The following is a 20,531-nucleotide window of genomic DNA, read 5'->3' as shown; positions in this document are numbered from 1 at the left end:
CCAGTCCTGTGGAATTCCTGTAATCAAACCCTGCTGGCCTTCAAAGCCAGATTCTCTGGGGGCTCCTCCTCCTGTTGCCAGACCCAAAGGCTGGGGAGCCTGACATGAGGCTCAGAACTTTAACTCCTGTAGGAGAACTTCTGTGGTATAATTATTTTCCAGTTTGTGGGTCCCTCCCAGTGAGTATAGGATTTGATTTTATTGTGATTGCACCCCTCTTACTGTCTCGTTGTGGCTTCTTCTTTGTCTTTGGATGCAGAGTATCTTTTTTGGTAGGTTCCAACATTTTTTTTGTTGATGATTGTTTGGCAGTTATTTATGATTTTGGCATTTTTGTAAGAAGTGAGTTCACATCCCTCTCTGCACCATCTTGTCTCTGTCTAACAACTTTAATTATTGCCACACACCAGAAGTTACCCAGGGTCACACAGCTGGTCAGTTGTGGAGTCAGGATTCTAACCCAAGCAGCTGGCTCTAGAGTTAATGCTCTTACCCACTATAGTACATCTACTGCAACCTATGTCTCTGTGTCTCCTATAACAGTATGTGAAATGTGAGCTGCACACAGTTTAGCAACAGTTAATATCCACTTTGTATATGTTAACAAGTTAATTAATGGAAAAAATAAAACTCTCTTTGCACCCCATGTGACAAACCAGAATTGGAAGAACTGATTTGAGTATATTTCAGACCCACTTGAGTTGAGATGCCTCAACTTTTATAGTGGTGGCAGATTAGGAGTCCCTCAAGGTAATTCCCATTGCTTCAGCTCTTTGGGGAAGATGGGACCACTTTCTCACTTCTCTTCCTCATTTCTGGGAAACTAATTAGAAGTACTGCTTCCTCTAACTTCATGCTGATATCAAGGAGCTTGAGAGGCATGATAAAGAAGAGCTTTACCCTCAAAAAAGTTATATTCAAATGGATGTCAAAGCTATTTCAGGAAAATTTTTCATCTTGTGGCCCTTCAGTAAGCTGTGGTGCCCTCTTCAATAGCTACACAAAATGTGGAGTATATCATGTGTCCAGACTTGGTCACTCTTTCCAAGATTCTTGCTATTTCAGCTTAGGACATTTAACATGAAATCACCACTGCAATGTGCAGCCTCCATAGATGAATTTTAAGTTTTAATAATTTTTCATTTTCACTTTTGAGGATAGCTCTGTATACTTTAAAAAAATTAAAAAACCAAAACAAAACAAGGCCAACACTTTGATTTGAGTCCAAGCTTTGGCAGAATGCATAAGAGTAACACCAAGTCCAAGAAAAATTGAAACTCTAAGCACATTTTGCTTGCATTTGTTCCTTGTTTCTAATTTAATAAATGCTTCCCAGAATGGAGTTTGCAAATCGAAGTAAATATATATATGTATACATATATACGTATGTATACATATATTTAAAATGCTTACTTATTCCCTTTTGGGTTCTGTGTCATTCCATAAATATAAACATAAGACATATTTGCTAAGGAATTACATTTGTTGATGTGGCAGCCTCATGACTTAAAGTATAAAAAATTCATACCTTGTCAATTATGAATTGCATTTCCCCCATTTGTACAGAATATGGAATTTGTTTGAGTACTAGCTAAAAATGTACGTGATACTATTTCAGAAGTGAGTATTACTTAAAAAAGAAAAAAAAAATCAACCTCACCCTGCCTTAAGAGGGGAAACATCTGAAAACTATAATCCTTTTAAATAAATTTTAAGATCTATCCTTTGCTCATTTATTCAGCTTTTTTCTCACTACAGCCAATTACCAATCTTATCAGTCCATTTCCTTTGATTTATATTTTAGTCCAATGAGTGTCATAATAGGAAGGAAGTATGACTACCCTTTAATACTTATGGATTTTTTTTCAAATTTAAACATCTTTCTTGCTAAGCAAAATTAATGCACTGACACACTCCCACAGCTATCACCCTGGATGCCCTTTTTCTATATCATTACCATTTTGTGGATGAACACATCATTGGTGTGGTATTTATCTTGATAGGTAGTGAAAAAACAGTCTTGCATCAAACAGCTGTGCCATGTTTCCAGCCCTTGTTTAGGAGGCATCTTCCAGCAGTAATCTCACTGCAGAGTTGCATGCACTAAATGGTGACCCAGTTTAGATCATTGGCATTTTCCCTGAGTAAAATCTTATGTAGGCTGTCAATTTAATTAGAAACTGGCCCTTTGCTCTATCTTCCCAATTAGCTCACCTGTTATCTCTCATACCCTAAAATCATATCCTCCAGAGAATAGGTTATTTCTCCAAACATCCTTGTCTCATTGCTCCCACATAACTGTGACCCTTTTTTCCCTACTACTGCTTATAGTCATTTTAACAGCTGTCATCACAGCTTAAGGTATAATTATGTCTAATAATGTTTTATTTTTGCAGTGGGTATATCATAGTTATCACCATATACAGAAAATTCTGACTGACATTTCCAGAGCTTTTTGGCACCAGACTAAGTCAAGTAGTGTATTACCTCTTTCTGTGACTGCCAGGTGAATAAGCCAACACAACTACCTAATATCTTGAGAGAAGGCCTTACTATTTTGGAGAGCCTTTTTCCTCATTTCACAACCCCACAGCACTGCCCTTTATTCCTCTCCTCTGAGTTTATCTCCCTAATTTAAATTCTAACTTCAGATTTATCAGTTGACTAATATTAAAGTTGACTTCCAAAAGGAGTCCATTTAATGACCAACTTAAATACCTTCCTTCTGTACTTAACTATACAGATTTAAAGTTGAATATTTGTCATTTTTTAATGGAAATAGCTAGGAAGCATTAAAAAATAAGTGAACAATTGACATTGAGATATTTAGTAAACAAAGTCATTTAGTAAACAAAATCTGTCCTACCGACTAACCTATTTGCGCAAACCTATTAATTTGGCCAAAATTCAGGAAGTCTAATTCAGTTGTAGGCAGTTGACATTCAAGATTATTCTCATTGATGTCTAAATTTTCAGGCTGAGTTCCTGCTACTGTATTACAATTCCGATTTCCATATCAAATTTATTAAATTTTCTTTACTGTGAAAAATCCATCACTGGCCCAGCAATACACAATAGAATCAATAATGTCTATTGATGTTTAATATGCCTAATTTTGTTGTAAATTCAGTTATTAAAAACAAGATCTTTGCCAGCCCTTCATTTATAGGCAATAGAGTATACTCAAGAGGATCTTACCTAACAATTTGGAATTATCATTAAAAAATGTAAAAAGCTTGTTTGGGCCAGTTCTTCTTTAACATTAGCTAGAAGATGAACTTTGCCCAAAAAATTCTTTGGGAATATAGTATATTAATGACCCAATGGAATAAATACTTAACTATCAAAAAGCACTGAATTTGAAAAATTGCTTTTTCTCAGCCTAACCCTGCCTTATGCAACATAAACAGATTCATTACTGCTGAAATATGCAACATCTCTAATTTCATTTTCACAAAACTTCAGCGTACCTCTGTAGAATCCAGATTAGTTCTCTCAGTAAACAACTATGACATTACCATTATTAGTGTTCATTGGAAGTCTCTAGAAGCACAACAGGGAAAGGACTACACAGTATTCCCCATCCCCAGTGAACACATAAAAACACAAATACACACACACCCATAGATAATGAAACATTGGAAAAACATTCTTGATAAGAATACTCAAGAAAATGCTTTATCTGTAGCGGTGGTTCAGCTATTCAGCTAAATTTATCTAATGGCGTGTCATTCCATTATTTTTAAAACCTAGGAAAATATTAGCAATTAAATGCTATGAGGAAAAATGTCAACTTAATTATGAAATGAAACTAAGCTATCAAGCTATGGAATACTGTGACTCATTAACCTTAAATTCTATATTATATGGAAGCAGAAAAGACTCCAGATAAAATGCTCAGATTGCATACTGCAAAATATTTCACTTTCATCTGCTCCTAGCTTCTGTGGGTTTCTTTTCTGTTTTTTTTTTTTTCTTTCCTTAATAACTCAAAGTTTCAATTACTAGAATTTCATTCCCATTCACTTGCTATTAAGCTATCATTGCCTGTGGGACCTAGAAATTGAATTGATGAAGTATAACCAATCTTTTTATAGAGAAGAGCCATTTCTAAAATCCTCTAAACTCTCCCAAGCTTTGAAATTCTTGGTGTTGTGGAATCCATTAATGTTAGAGAGAAAAAGTGACAAAAGACAGTAATGCAGGACTATGGGTACCAGTGCTTCAAGCCATAAGTCATGATGCTGTCAAATGGATGGGTATTACAATTTGCTAGGCAATGGCAATTAATTAGTCTGGACTCTTTTTAAAAACCACTAAGCTACATAGTGAATGCTTCTTAGAAGCTATACAAACATCATAGATCAGATAACTGAACAAAATATTGGCATGTAGAAAAATAGTTTTGGAAGGCCTACTATGAGTCAGGCAATATAGTAGGCACAGGGGATAACACAGTAAATACAATAATTATTGTCCCTTTTCCTATGGAACTTATATCTGTGGCAAAGAAATTTGGGGCAAGTAATCAAACTGAATTAATGAATGGCAGTACTGCAAAAGTCAATGGTCAGGTCCTTTATATTTCAATAATTTTCATAGTTTTCTATATATGGATCCTGCATAATTTGGTTAGGGTTATTCCTGGAAATTTTATGGCATGTATGTTGCTATTATTCAGAGATTTTTTTTTTTAATACTATATCTTCAATTTCTTACTGGGATATTGATATTTCTCAATATTTTTCTTGTATTTCATAGCCTTACTGATTTCTCAGAGGATTTTATGTGGTATTTTGGGGTTTTCTAAGAAATATTACCTGCAATTAATAACCATTTTCCCCTTTTCCTCTCCAGCAGTTAGTCCATTAATTCTAACTTATGTCTTATTCTACTAGCCAGAAATTAAATAGATTGGGAATTCCATCCCCTCTTGATTTTAATAAGAGTTCTGGTCTTATAATTAATATTATATGATGTGATCTGTCTTCTTAGATATCCTTTCTTTATGAAATGGAAGTTTCCTCCTTCATTTTTTTTCCTTAAGATTTTATTTGTTAAGAATGGTGTTTGGTTTTGTTTGTTTTTTTTTTTTTCAACTTCTTAATTATGATTTCCTTCTCAATTGGCTAGAGTATGACTTTAAGTAATTTTTTTTTTCAAAAAGGCCATTTGGTGCTAAAATTTTAAAATTCTTGAGTGAGAATTCCACTGCTATCACACGTAAACGGCATCTAGGAGGGCATACAATTCTTAGGTTACAATTTTCTCCTTAAAATGCTATAGATAGGTGGGAATGCAAAATTGTACAGCCACTTTGGGTAGTGTTTTTGGCAGTTTATTAAAAAGTTAAATATACATCTATCATATAACTCTGTTATCCCACTCCTAGGTGTCTTCCTAAGAGAAAAAGGAATTTACATTCACATAAAACCCTATAAACAAATGTTTATGGCAGCTTTATTTACAGTAGCCCCAAACTATAGACAACCCAGATGCTCTTAAACTATTTCATACAATAAAATATAACTCACCCATAAGAAGGAACAAACTATTGGTTCACACAACAATTTGGGTGAATTTTCAATGCATTTTCCTAAGTGAAAGGAGACAGAATCAAATGGCTATATGTAGTATGATTCTGTTTTACATGACAGACACTCCTAAAAAAGCAAAAGTACAGAGAAGAAAAGAGATCAGTGCTTTCCAGGATTCAGGAATGGGAGGAGAGATTATCCATAAAGGGGTGACTCTTGTTTAGGGGTTGATGAAATTATACTGCAGGGAATTCTAGTGGTAGACACATGACTCTGTGCATTTGTCAAAGCATATAGAACTGTACATCACAAAGAGTGAATTTTATTATAGCAACAACAAAATCATCTAGGATGTGGGGGGAATATGAAATACAGACTCTGACATGGGAATCAAACAATATTACAAATGAATCACATAACTACACTGAAGAGGGTGGACAAGAAAGGAGCCAAGCTAAGGAACTCTAGAAAGCAGCATGTTAACTGAATGTTTTAAGACTAAAGACAAAAGAGCTGTTCACAAATGATGTTCCCTACCTGGCAATTTGTTTCTTTCTTTTCTTTTTTTTTTTAACAAATTTATTTATTTATTTATTGGCTGCATTGGGTCTTCATTGCTGCACAGGCTTTCTCTAGTTGTGGTGAGCGGGGGCTGCTCTTCGTTGTGGTGCACAGGCTTCTCATTGCAGTGGCTTCTCTTGTTGTGGAGCACAGGCTCTAGGCATGTGGGCTTCAGCAGTTGTGGCACGTGGGCTCAATAGTTGTGGCTCACGGGCTCTAGAGCACAGGCTCAGTAGTTGTGATGCACCACTTAGTTGCTCCGCGGCATGTGGGATTTTCCCAGCCCAGGGCTCAAACCCGTGTCCCCTGCACTGGCAGGCAGATTCTTAACCACTGTGCCACCAGGGAAGTCCTGGCAATTTGTTTCGAACAGAGATATGCATTAGGAAATCTAAAAACTACTCTCTTAGGTTAAAAAAATCTTTTTTTTAGATTTTTAAAGTATTTTTTAAATGCTTTTAAAGATATTTTTACTTACGTTTATATACTAGAGTTATCAAATAAATTATAGAAAACGGGAGCCATGTTTCTTACTGTCAGAGAAAGAAGTTACAAATAAGGGAGGAAATCTAGAATGAGCTCTGTCGTGTTGGATTAAAATTGTGGATATCAATATGAACTTACTCTTTTAATATATTTACATATAAATGATATGGAAATAAATTTTGATGTGTTTGTATGCGTTAGTATCTACACATGTGTTTCCTAGCTCTGTCCACTGAAAGGAGCTAGAAAGTACCCCTGTAACAATGAACAGCCAGCACCTAAATCTTGGTTTATAAATTCCACGCAAAAAAACAGGACTTCTTAGAGAAACAGCTAATTCTAGGACTAGGGCAGGGAAAACACACTATGAGCCTGGAGCATCAGAAAGTAAGGAGGATATTAAAAAAAGATGGTACTATATAAAAAGGGCTTAGGAGCCAGCCTGGAAAATTTGTCAATTGCCAAAGTTGGAACAGCTTGAGCAAGAAAATAAATAATGATTACATTAGATTATAACCAAATAATAAATATCCATGATTCCAAACTAATATAAATAAGTGAATAAATAGGGGGATAAGTGACAACTCTTCCTCAAATAACAATACAAAGGAATAAGAGAAATAGAAATCACCATTAAAACACCAGAGCAATATTGCCACACAATGGATACTAAAATTAGTGGTTAAAAGTTTATGCAAAAATTGGATATTTGCATAAGGTCAAAGTACCTCCCTCTATAAATATTTAGTAATTACAAAGGAAAAATAGTAACAACGTTAGAGAATCCTAACAAACACCAGCTTAAGTAAGTGACCAAGAGTAACATCACCAGTAATAAGACATACTAATGTTATTTAATCCCTGATATGAGATACTGAGAAGGGCCCATTGCCTCTATGCTTTCCTTCCCAATAATGCACAACCTTAATCTAATGAGAAAGCATTAGACAAACAAATTGAGGCACAGTCTACAAAATAACTGACCAGTACCCTTCAAAAGTGTCAAGGTCATGAAAGACAAAGACTCAGGAATTGGCACAGATTGGAGGAGACCAAGGAGCCATGACAAGTAAGTGCAATGTGGGATCCTGGAACAACAAAACAACATTAGTAGAAAAAAGTTCTGTATTTTAGTTAAGAAATATATCCCAAGGTTGATTTCTTAGTTTTGATAAGTGTTCTTTGGTTATGTAAGATGTTAAACATAAGGGGAATCTGGGTGAAGGGTAAATGAGAAATCTATGTACTATTTTTGTCACTTTTCTGTAAGTCAAAGGTGGCACTAAACAAATGCTGTAGATGTGCCATCATCTCATAGCACTTAATGCTTCAGAGAGGCTTAAGCCCAGCCTAATTTTGTCCTTTTTTAGGTAACCTGCTTTATTTTTTTCCTTCCTACATGCTTTAAATCTGTTTTCCTCTTTCTTAAAATTAACTGTCTAAAAATTGTTGATTTTATTTAGTGCCAACTTAAATCCCTTTTCTTTTTTCCAAATCTTATCCACTTCTGTTGTTACTTTGGCCTCTTGTTATTGCATCTCATCCACTTCTCTTTCTTGCATTACAGATTGTAACCTGAGGGTTTCTACAGTTAAGAGGCTATGCCATATATCCTATGGAGGCTTCTACAGAGTGTTCTAACCTTTTTGTCTGATCCCCATATTAAGCATGTTCCTGTTTTTTTTTTTTTTCCCAGAATGATTTTCATGCTCCCCTAAACTGGAGCATATTTTCACAAGCATCATTTGGGTTCTTTGGATCATTCATCTTTAAAGGAGGAGAACTCTATCTAGACCGCTTCCATCATCTTGTGGTTCATGGAAAACCATTGACAGCAGGATTACTGATTGATTTTGGAGTTGTGAGTTTTTATCAATTTTATTGTTTTTATAGTTATTTTATTGGGTGGTTGGAAGAAGTTTTACTAGGAGCTGTTAGGTAGCACCCATTTTAAATCAGAAACTACCTATCCAAAATGTCTGCATTTTTGAATTACTGATTTTAGCAGTATCTCCCAAGATATTTCTGTTGAAAAACAATATTTGTACTATACTGTGAGAGTTATATCTGGAACTCCTGTACTTCAGAATCAAAAAAAAAAAAAGAAAGAAAGAAAAAAATAAGAAAACAGAAGGCGAAGCAATAGTTTATATTTCACAGGATAATTTAAGCAAGAGATTTGGTATTTCTTCACAAAAAGAATGAGGAAGGTAGATAGTGGCCTGGAAACCAGTGAAGCTGATTGCAAAATGAATATTTAAAAGCCCTTCTGATTTAACGTGCTCTTGTTTCCATTCCCTTTATTCTTTACAAAGACAGAGTCCTCTGTAAATATTGCTTTAAGGATTATCAGGCTTCAATTTTCAATTTTGTCCAAAGGCCATAATTTAAACCATAATATTGGCTTTACAAATGTAAACAGTGATTGAACCTCTTTCCTTTAGCTAATAGAAATGCCAATGAAATTAGAGTCAATTAAATAATTGCTTTATTAACCTAATATATTACTGCTGTAAGACGTGCTGTGGCTCATCCAGCCAGGAGGGGAGCTAGGAGAGAACAAAACTACATCAACGTAAAGAGAATGGAAACCAGCATATTATAGTAAAAACTTGATCCAATGAAAAGAATAAAACATTTATTGAAATTTTGATATGTCAATTTCATTCTTTATCGTTTAACCATGACTGAAGATGGAAAAATCCTAAGAGATTTTAAAGGTTAAAGATCTTTCAGAATATGTTAAATGTCCCCTCTTCTGCCAAGTTTTCTCTGTCCACCTATGTCTCCAGACTCCTCCTCTGCTTCTCTCAGGCAAGTTATCTCATTTTTTCTTTTTGGTAATACAGAGGTATATGATTACTGACTTCTAGTGTTATATGCCTTAAGAGATGATTTGCAATTATTTTTTAAACTTCTGTGTTTCCTACCATGTGGTCCCCTGCCTTTTTGAAGACTGAATTTATTATCTCAGTAATTTCAGAATCTAGTGAAGTATTATACCTGGTAATACCACAAAGCAAATACTTGAGGAATGAATGAGTAAACAGGTAGGTAGCACTGTGGTATCTCTAGGAAGGCACAGAGCAGGTTGTCAGTAGTTAAAGCCCTTCTTGTAGCCTACCTTTCTCCTCTTCTGCCCCAAGTGTTCTTGTATACCTGAGCACAGAACAGCAAGAAGTGAATTTTGTGGGTTTTTTTCTGACCTAGGTTCAGACTATACCAAAAGTATGGCCAGAGTTGGCTGCTTTGGAAAGATGTTATGGATGTTAATGATGGAAGGATGGATGAAAGGATGGAAGGAAGCAAGCAGGGTGGCAAAGAAGGATCACCATATATTGGGTGCTGTATTAGCCCTTCCATATATGCTATCTAATTTAATGCTAAAACAGCTATTCAGAGTAAATATTATCCCTATTTTTACAATTAAGGAAACTGGGATTTTTTACATGTAATTCGTACCAGGCCACACAGCTGTCCAGTGGCCAAGCTAGAATGTAAATTTCAGTTGGCTCACTCAAAACTCAGTGCTTTTCTTAGAATATGGGAATTAAGGAAGTTTTAGTTCTACAAAACTGTGATGACCCATTCTATGAATATCGTAAACCTGATGCAGCTTTGTTTTTCAGCTCTAAACAACAGGATTCGGAAATATTTGCCTATCCTTGCAATCCTACTTAGCTTCGTTTGGTAGTCATTCATCTGTTGGACATTTACTAAGCCCAAGCACCCAGCTGAACACTTGGAACACACGTATGCCTAGGATACAGTCCCTGGACTCAAGTTCTTTTGTCCTTTTCTTAGAAGAATTCTCATTCGGGAAAGCCATCCTACTTGCCATCCCATTTTGGTTTCTTTATTTTCTCTTCTGCTTTTAAACAAATTCACCAGCTACCTAAACATATACCTCATACTCCTTATGTTAGAACGTTTTAGCTGTTTTCTGTTCTTAGTCTAAAAGGAAGGCTCCTATCTTCTCCAAGGTCAACAAAAATCTCCTATTCTTTATATATGAAAACATTTAAGAAACTTAGGTACAGATTTTGTACTGTTATCACATAAATTATATTAAAGAGGAGTGAAATTAATTTTACAAAACTACTTATATATGTACATATATACATGTACATATATATGCATATAGTCTTTAGAAAGTATTAGACTCCAAATGTTCAAGTCAGAGGAAACATAATCTTTGGTATCTCTTTAAATCACCATTTTATCTTAAGTTTGTACCTTCTGTATTTTGTCTATGAAGAATCCACAACTCAGAATGACTTCCAAAGCATCTGCTCAAAGTATCGACATAGAAAAGGGATAAGGACTTAAAATTAGAAAACATGAGATTCAGTTCTATCATTAACCATCAAGTCACTTAATCTCTCTGCATCTTTCTTTTCTAATCTAGAAAATGGAAATAATAATAATAGCTATCTTATAACATTATTTGGAGGATCAAATGATGTGATGAAATGAAGGGTTGCAGAGCACCATACAAATGTATTACAGATCCATAATCCTTTATCTGAAACCATTAGGTCATTTTCAGAATTCAGACCCTTTTTAGATTTTAAAAAGGTAATACAATACATATTCTTTTTATTAGGTAACATCCCCAGTAGGGTCTGGGGCAGTACCCCATAACCAAATACATTAACATATTTGCAGCAAAACATATAAACATTCATTTTAAGTGGGATAAATTAAGACTATAAACTTACAAAGACTTTCAGCTTAAGAAGTTTTTGTATTTCAGAATTGCAGATAAAGAATTGTGGGTCTCTGTTTTATTTACATATAAGTTTAGTCCACTTAAAAATTTAGAAAAAACTCTACATAACCTTTAATGATTAGGATTGACTTTAGTATAGTGTAGATAATTCATACTTTTGCTTTTATGGTTTTCTTTCCTTACTGATATATCGATGCTAATATTTATTGACCTTCATAAAGTAGTGAATAATATTTACATTTGGGAGAAGAGAAGAGGTAAGAGGAAATTTTTCAGGACGATAAATGACAGTGATATTCAGGTAAGCAAGGAATGAATGACAACAGATACGTCAGTCTGCAGGTGTTTATGTTATTTATGGGATATAAAGTAAGAGAGAAAATAAATGTGAAAAGTACATTGTAAAGCTAGAAATACTATATACTATGTGCCCTGCATTGTACTTGACATTATGGGGAAACAAATTCAATATAGGATTTGGTCTCTGCCCTTGGGGACTGTACAATCCAGCATAGAGGTGGAGCTGATGTGTAAAAATGAAGGAGTTATTGAGAGCTAAGCATTCTCCATTCATTAGAAGTTGAAAAAGGGCAGAAGTTGGGATGGATAGGAGCTGACAGAGAAGGTTTTGTGAAGGAGGTAGTACTTGGATGCCTTCAGTTTGGATAGTGTAAAGATGACTGAGCAACAGTGTCATGTCAAGCAAAGACACTAGGATAGGAAACGTGTTCCAGAGGCGAAAAGGGACAGTGTGACTAGAACAACAAATGAATCTGAAGTCATGTAGCAGAGTCATTTGTGGAGGGATTTAAAAGCCTGGCGGAAGTAGTTTGGAATTGATCCTGAATTGGGACAAGCTTAATTTGACAGTGAAATACAAAAGTGAATCAGAACTGGGAAAGACTGGAAACAAAGAGATGGTTGAAATAATCCATGCAGGCATATGATAAGGATAAGATGGGGTAAAGAAGGGGAAGGGTTGGCGTGGCTAGAGAGTTGTTGAATAGGAAGAAGAAGAGGTAAATCTGAAATATCTGGTTAGAGGGCATGGAGACAAGCAACAAAGAAAACTGGCATTTTTTAGTCAATTCAGATTCAGACTGGCAAGCCAGTTGATGCAATTAGGGACAGACAGTGGAAAGAGGAGTCTACTGGGGGGGTGGGGGTGGGGAAGAGAAAAAGATGAAAAACAAAGAAAACTGAGACTAGGGAGTTATTTTTTAAAAAGCAAATTACAGAACTTAAATTCCCTCATATTCTTCACTGATAATTTTGTCAGTGATGATTAATGTTCAGAAATGGTGGTGACTCCAAGTCATCACAACATTCTCAATCATTAAAAAAAAAATCTTGCACAATGTACACCAAGAAAATAAGACAGAACACTTTTATAACACTTTTTATAAAGACTGTCACCTAGTGTTGAAACAAAAACCTGAAGTTACCCGGAGTTAACTTAGGGTTATTCAGAAAAATGCAATTAAGTAGAACATGCCTTTCCAAAGCACAAACAAGACAGTCATAGAACCCTGGAATGGGAAGAGACTTTGAGGCATTGATTTTAATTTGCAAGTGTTCAGACCTCTCTAATTGATGAAGAGTTCATATCTAATTGTCAGAAAGTTCTTCCTTATGTCATACTGAAATGTCTTTAACTCATATCCATTAGTAAAAATTACACTCTGAAACAACTCAAAACAAGATCATCTCCTGTGGTAGGTAAGTGACTGCCTAGAGCCAGAGGTGGGAAATATTATCGAGAGCAAAGAGAACCTTTTAGGATGAGGGAACTCTTCTGTGTCTTGATTGTAGAGGTACAATCAATTTAAATCAGTTTATCTGTATGAAATTACCAAAATTCATTAAATTGAATGCTTAAAATTTCAAGATAATGACTATCTTCCATGGTAGGTAAGAGCCCTTTAAGTATTTGAAAACAAATATATTTTTCTTAATTAATTCTACTTATATATTTGGATATTTAAGATGTAAATACTTGATCCAGAACATACTGGTTAATTTTCTCAGCATAGAATAACTAGCTGGACTTTTTGCTTTTTAAAGAAAATAATTACTAAAAAACTTTAATAAATAGGAAACAAAATTTAAAATAAGCAGATAATTTGATAGTTACTTAGATAACATCTCTTAAGTCACAATCAGTAATTTAAGAAGATTATCTTCAATAGAGTGAGTCTGCTTCGTTCCAAAGTCCTAGAAATGCTCAATTTTCTGTGTAGTAATTTAGCATTAGTTCAGAAAATACAGTGTTGAAGATAAAAGACACTTTATGAAAGAGTGAATGGAAGCCAAAAAGAAGCAATAAATTGGGCATTTGCATAACCATAGAGGAAAGGCACCATTTTGGTTAATATATTAACTTGCATTCAGTAGATGCTTCTGTCTATACAACATTTGACATTCTGTTAGTAATACTGGTAGTTTCATATCAGGTTGATTTAATTGACCATGAAGGTGGGTGAGGTTAGTAGAAAGGCAGACAAAGGAACATACTTGTTAGTTGCCCTGAAAATTTCAAAAGTATCAAAATGACATTGACCTTTCCAATGAGCATGATTTATAATCTCATTTAATTGCATGTTTCCCACCAGTCACCTTCATTTCCATTATCTAGTAGTTACGTGGAGTTATTACAGTCTAAAAAGCAAAGAAAAAAACAAAAATCATAGAATTACTCCTTTATGATTGTATCTTTTGATACCAAAACCCAGGATCCACTGAATACATTCTTAAAAGAGCAGTGTTGTCATGGTAAGGAGACTGAATCACTTCCAAAACTTTTAGCCAATTTTGGGTCTCCTTTGGCCTATTCCATAAAAAGAAAAGATCTAAATAGTAAAATGACTAATAGGTTTATTAGTCATTTGCAGACCTTTTGATTAAACATTATAATTCTGTAGTCAAGGAAAAACTAGATGTACAAATCATTAAAGGTGAAAGGATACACTATAGATAAAAGACTTCATCTGAACTATACCATTTGAATTCTTGAGAAACTCCATATATAAAAATTATTTTAGAAATGCCCTTTGTTGAAGTATTATATATATACAGTAAAATTAATGAATTTTAAATGAACAGTTTAATGAATTTTGGCAGTGTCATACAATTAAATTGAATTAAATTGATTGAACCACCACAATGAGAAACAGACAAGTTCCTTCATCCAAAAAGTTTTCTCATGCTGCTTTGCTCTCAATAAAATTTCCCAACTCTGGCTCTAGGCAGTCAGTTGATCCACTGTATATCATTACAGTTCTGCTTTTTCTAGAATTTCATGTTATTGGAATCATATAGTACCTGAACTTTAGTTTTTTATTCTTACACATAGCAAATCTTTGAGATTCATTCATGTTTTTGAGTTATTAATATTTTGTTCCTTTTAATTGCTGAATAGTATTTCATAGTAGAGATATACCATAGTTTATCCATTTCATAACTGATGGATATTTGGGTTGCCACCCTTTTTGCTGTTATGAATAATGCTGCTATGAACATTTGTAACCATATCTTTGTGTGGACATGTTTTTACCTCACTAGGAGTGAATTGCTGGTTACTGTGATAAATGTATGTTTAACCCAATGAAGTACTGTCAGACTGTTTTCCAAAGCAGCTGTACCATTTTTCATTCCTACCAGCAATGTATGGAAGTTGCAGTCACTCCACATGTATATGAACACTTATTATTGTCAGTCCTTTTAATTTTAGTCATTTTAGTAGGTATGTATTAGGATCTCATTATGGTTATACTTTACATTTCCCTGATAGCTAGTAATGTTGAATATTTTTACCTGCATTTATTGGCAATTTATATATCATCTTTTGTGAAGTGTCTGTTTAAATCTTTCCCCCATTTAAAAAACTGAAAATTTTGTCTTTTTTTTTTTTTAATCGAAGTATAGTTGATTACAATGTTGGTTAGTTTTAGGTATACAGCAAAATGATTCAGTTATACATATATATATCTATTCTTTTTCAGATTCTTTTCCCTTATAGGTTATTACAAAATATTGACTATAGTTCCCTGTGCTATACAGTAGGTCGTAGTTGGTTATCTATAATAGTTTATATATAGTAGTGTGTATATGTTAATTGCAAGATCCTAATTTATCCCTCCCTCACCTTTCCCCTTCGGTAACTGTAGTTTGTTTCCTATGTCTGTGGACCTATTTGTTTTGTAAATAAGTTCATTTGTATCTTTTTTTTTTTTAAAGCTTCCACATATAAGCGATACCATGTGATATCTGTCTTTGTCTGGCTTACCTCACTTAGTATGAAGATCTCTAGGTCCATCCATGTTGTTGCAAATGGCATTATTTCATTCTTTTTTATGGCTGAGTAATATTCCATTGTATATATATACACCACATCTTCTTTATCCATTCACCTGTCAATGGACACTTAGATTACTTCCATGTCTTAGCTATTGTAAATAGTGCTGCTATGAATATTAAGGGGTGTATATCTTTTCAAATTAAAGCTTTTGTCTTTTCTGGATATATGTGCAGGAGTGGGATCCCCAGGACATATGGTATTTCTATTTTTAGTTTTTTAAGGAACCTTCATACTGTTCTCCATAGTGGCTGTACCAATTTACATTCTTACCAATAGTATAGGTGGGTTCCTTTTTCTCTACACCCTCTACAGCATTTATTATTTGTAGACTTTCATGATGGCCATTCTGACTGGTTTGAGGTGATACCTCACTGCAGTTTTGATTTGCATTTCTCTAATAATTAGCAATGTTGAACATCTTTTCATGTACCTGTTGCCTATCTATATGTCTTCTTTGGAGAAATGTCTGTTTAGATCTTCTGCCCATTTTTTGACTGGATTGTTTGTTTTTTATATTGAGCTGTATAAGCTGTTTGTATATTTTGGAAATTAAGCCCTTCTTGGTAGCATTATTTGCAGATATTTTCTCCCAGTCCATAGGTTGTCTTTAATTTTGTTTATGGAAGAAGTAAAACTGTCACTGTTAGCAGATGACATGATACTATACATAGAAAACCCTAAAGACACTAACAGAAAACTACTAGAGCTCATCAATGAATTTAGTAAAGTTGCAGGATACAAAAGTAATGCACAGAAATCTGTTGCATGTCTATACACTAACAGCAAACAATCAGAAAGAAATTAAGGAAACAACCCCATTTATCATCATATCAAAATGAATAAAATATCTAGAAATAAACTTATCTAAGGCATCAAAAGACCTGTACTCCAAAAACTGTAAGACGCTGATGAAAGAAACTGAAGATGACACAAACACACAGAAACATATACCATGTTCTTGGATTGGAAAAATCAATATTGCCAAAATGACTATACTACCCAAGGCAATATACAGATTCAATGCAATCCTTATCAAACTACCAATGCCATTTTTCACAGAACAGAGTAAAAAAAATGTTAAATTTATATAGAAACACAAAAGACCCTGAATAGCCAAAGAAATATTAAGAAAAATGGAGCTGGAGGAATCAGGATCTCTGACTTCAGACTATACTACAGAGCTACAGTAATCAAAACAATGTGTTACTGGCACAAAAACAGACAAGACATATAGATCAATGGAACATAATAGAAAGCCCAGAAATAAACTCACACACCTATGGTCAACTAACCTATGACAAAGGAGGCAAGAATATACAATGGAGAAAAGACAGTCTCTTCAATAAGTTGTACTGGGAAAACTGGACAGCTGCATGTAAAAGAATGAAATTAAAACATTCTCTAATTCCATACACAAAAATAAACTCAAAATGGATTAAAGACCTAAATGTTAGACTGTATACTATAAAACTCTTAGAGGAAAACACTCTTTGACATAGACTGCAGCAATATCTTTTTTTGACCCACCTCCTAAAGTAATGAAAATAAAAACAAAAATAAACAAATGGGACCTAATTAAACTTAAAAGCTTTTGCACAGCAAAGGAAACCATAAACAAACTGAAAAGACAACCCACAGAACGGGAGAAAACATTTGCAAACAAAGTGACTGACAAGGCATTAATCTCCAAAGTATACAAACAGCTTATGCAGCTCAATATTAAAAAAAAAAACAAACAACCCAATCAAAAAATGGGCAGAAGATCTAAATAGTCATTTCTTCAAAGACATGTAGATGGCCAAAAAGCACATGAAAAGATGTTCAACATTGCTAATTATCAGAGAAATGCAAATCAAACCTACAATGAGGTATCACCTCACACCAGTCAGAATGGCCATCACCAAAAAGTCTGCAAACAATAAAGAGAGGGTGTGGAGAAAAGGGACCCCACCTACATTGTTGATGGGAATGTAAATTGGTACAACCACTATGGAGAACAGTATGGAGGTTCCTTAAAAACTAAAAGTATAACCACCATATGATCCAGCAATCCCATGCCTGGGCATATATCTGAAGAAAACCGTAATTCAAAAAGATACATGCACCCTGTTGTTCATTGCAGCACTATTTACAATAGCTCAGACATGGAAGCAACCTAAATATTCATTGACAGAGGACTGGATAAAGAAGATGTGGTATACAATGGAGTATTATCCAGCCATAAAAAAAGAATGAAACTTTGCCATTTGCAGCAAATAATGGCATCTCTAGGATGGACCTGGAGATTATCATAGTAAATGAAGTAAGTCAGAAAGACAAATATCATATGGTATCATTTATATGTGGAATCTTGAAAAATGATACAAATGAACTTATTTACAAAACAGAAACAGACTCAGACTTGGAAAGCAAACTTATGGTTACCAAAGGGGAAAGGTGGGAAGGAAGGCATAAATTAGGAGTTTGGGATTAACATATACACATTACTATATATAAAATAGATAATCAATAACTACCTACTGTATAGCACAGGGAACTCTAGTCAACATTCTGTTATAACCTATATGGGGAAAAAATCTGCAAAACAATGGATATATGTATATGTATAACTGGATCACCTTTGTCTTTTTCTTATTGAGTTTTAAGAGTTCTTTACATATTCTAGATTCAAGCTCTTTGTCAGAAATATTCTGTGAAAATTTCCTTCCAGCCTTGGCATGGATTTCTGTTTTCTTTGTCTTTTGTAAGAACATAATTTTTGACCTTGATAAGAATCTATTTTAAACTTTATTTCTTCTTTTATAGTTTGTGCTTTTTATGTCCTGCTTAATTTTTGTCCAGTGTTTTGCCTAATCTGGTATTTCAGATATTTTCTCTTCTGTGTTTTTTTTTTAGAAGTTTAATAGTTTAGGTCCTCATATTTAAACCTAATATTAATTTTGAGTTAATCTTTGTAGCAGTTATGAGGTAAGGATCAAGGCTAATATTTTTCCCCATACAGATATCTAATTATTCTAGTATTATTTGTTGAAAAGATTATGTTGTGTGTTTTTTGTCTCCATTGAATTAGCTTGGTATCTTTCTCAAAAATAAATTGATCGTGTAATTGCGGATTACTTTGTATACTCTCTTTCTGCTATTTTTTATGCTATTTTAAATGGAGGTTTTAAAAGTTTTCATTGTCAAATGTTTGTCACTAGTTTATAAAAATGCCAGTTTTTATTTTGACCTTGTATCCTGCAATTTTTCTGAATTTATTCAGTAGATTTGTTTATTTATTTCAAGTATAGTTGGATTTACAATGTTGTGTTAGTTTCAGGTGTACAGCAAAGTGAATCAGCTGTATACATATAGATATTCTTTTTTGGGTTCTTTTCCATTATAAGATTTAACAGCTATTTTGTGGATCCCTTAGGGTTTTCTACGTATATTTCATGTAATCTGCAATTAAGGACATTTTACTTTACCCTTTTCCATTTACATGCCTTTTCTTTCCTTTGCTTGTCTTATTGCACTGGCTAGGATCTTCAGTAAATGTTAAATAAAAGACATCATTGCCTTGTTCCTGATCTCTGAGTGTTATGTTAGCTGTAGGTTTTTCACAGGAGCTGTTTATCAAGTTGAATAAGTTCACTTTCGTTCCTAGTTTGCTCAGAGTTTTTTATCATGAAATTGTTTTGTCAAATGTTTTTCTACATCTATTGCAATGACCATATGGTATTTCTCCTATACTCTTTTGATATGTAAACTGCATTGACTGGTTTTCAAGCACACGTAAATAATTTGACCTTAAAATAGAACATATAAAGGCTAGAACATAATAATGTCATTAAAAATGTAAATTAAAAATGTGTCCTAATATTACTTAATATATCTAATTTTTAATCAGCCAAAAAATATCAAATGCAGGTTATCTGATTTAGTGTAGGTTGGATTGGAACCAACTCAAAGGGGAGAAAGTATCTAATGTTTTCCTTTTCTAATTTAAAATTTTTATGTTTACTGAAAGTACTCATTTCTAGTTGTTTTGACAGTGCATTAAAAAGTTGACAACTCCATATTGCATTTCATTTAAAAAAAATTCAAGTCATTTGCCTAAAATCACATTTTTCTCTACAGGAAAAGAGCTTGTCTTCAGGTAACCTATTTGTACCTGATTATGTAGGAAAATTGAATCCCCAGCTAAAAGTTTTAGCAGTGATTCAGTTTCCTTTATAGTAAAAATAAAACTAATTCTGTGATTAAATTTGTGGAATTGGGCTACTGCCTGATGCTTTTGATTCCATGAAAGTTTAATTTCATTCTAGAGAGAAAACACTTGGGTGATTAGGGGCAGGAATAAGTACCCATTCCTACAAAAACTGAACATAAAATGAAACAATTCATCATACAAAAAATAGCTTCCATAAAAATACAGTTTCCTGAAAGGTAAATTATAAAAGTATGCATTTAGCCAATCATTTTAAATACCATAATTATACTGGCTGCTCATCAAAAGACTTTTAAGACTCATTAAAATCATAAAACAATTCTAATTAAATCCATATTTAAATTAAGTTTCTATAACTAACCTACATGGTACTTTAAATCAAACAAAAAAAGTTGTATAAGAGATCCAATTAATTGTAAGTTTTTGTAAGAATTAAAGCCTAATTACTCTATGATTAAGTTTCCCCAAAATGTAATCATCAATGGCTCTATTCAGAAGATTTAGCCTTCTGTACCCCAGATGCCAGAGGAGTGCCGCAGCCTGTCTTTGACACCAGCAAATCTATTCATCTGAAATCAGCATGACTGTGGAAACTTTACCTCCACCCCCACTGGGGATCCAAGCGGTGAGACCAAACAAAGCTGCATA

General features: G+C 33.9%; 1 protein-coding gene across 3 annotated transcripts in view; it reads right to left on the bottom strand.

Moving 5' to 3' along the window:
* The window catches only part of KIAA0825 (KIAA0825 ortholog), a 383,109-nt gene that overhangs the window by 18,954 nt on the left and 343,624 nt on the right, over window positions 1-20,531 (bottom strand). The window contains exon 21 of one of the 3 annotated variants that reach the window (XM_057739207.1): window positions 10,821-10,873. The exons of the other annotated variants lie outside the window; for them this stretch is intronic. Coding sequence (XP_057595190.1) covers window positions 10,821-10,873 — 53 coding nt within the window. The remainder of the gene's footprint in view (window positions 1-10,820; window positions 10,874-20,531) is intronic. 3 annotated transcript variants of the gene reach the window in all.

Source organism: Hippopotamus amphibius, chromosome 1 (genome assembly GCF_030028045.1).
Source record: "Hippopotamus amphibius kiboko isolate mHipAmp2 chromosome 1, mHipAmp2.hap2, whole genome shotgun sequence".
Taxonomy (NCBI): Eukaryota; Metazoa; Chordata; class Mammalia; order Artiodactyla; family Hippopotamidae; genus Hippopotamus; species Hippopotamus amphibius.
This window is presented reverse-complemented; position numbering and strand designations above follow the sequence as displayed.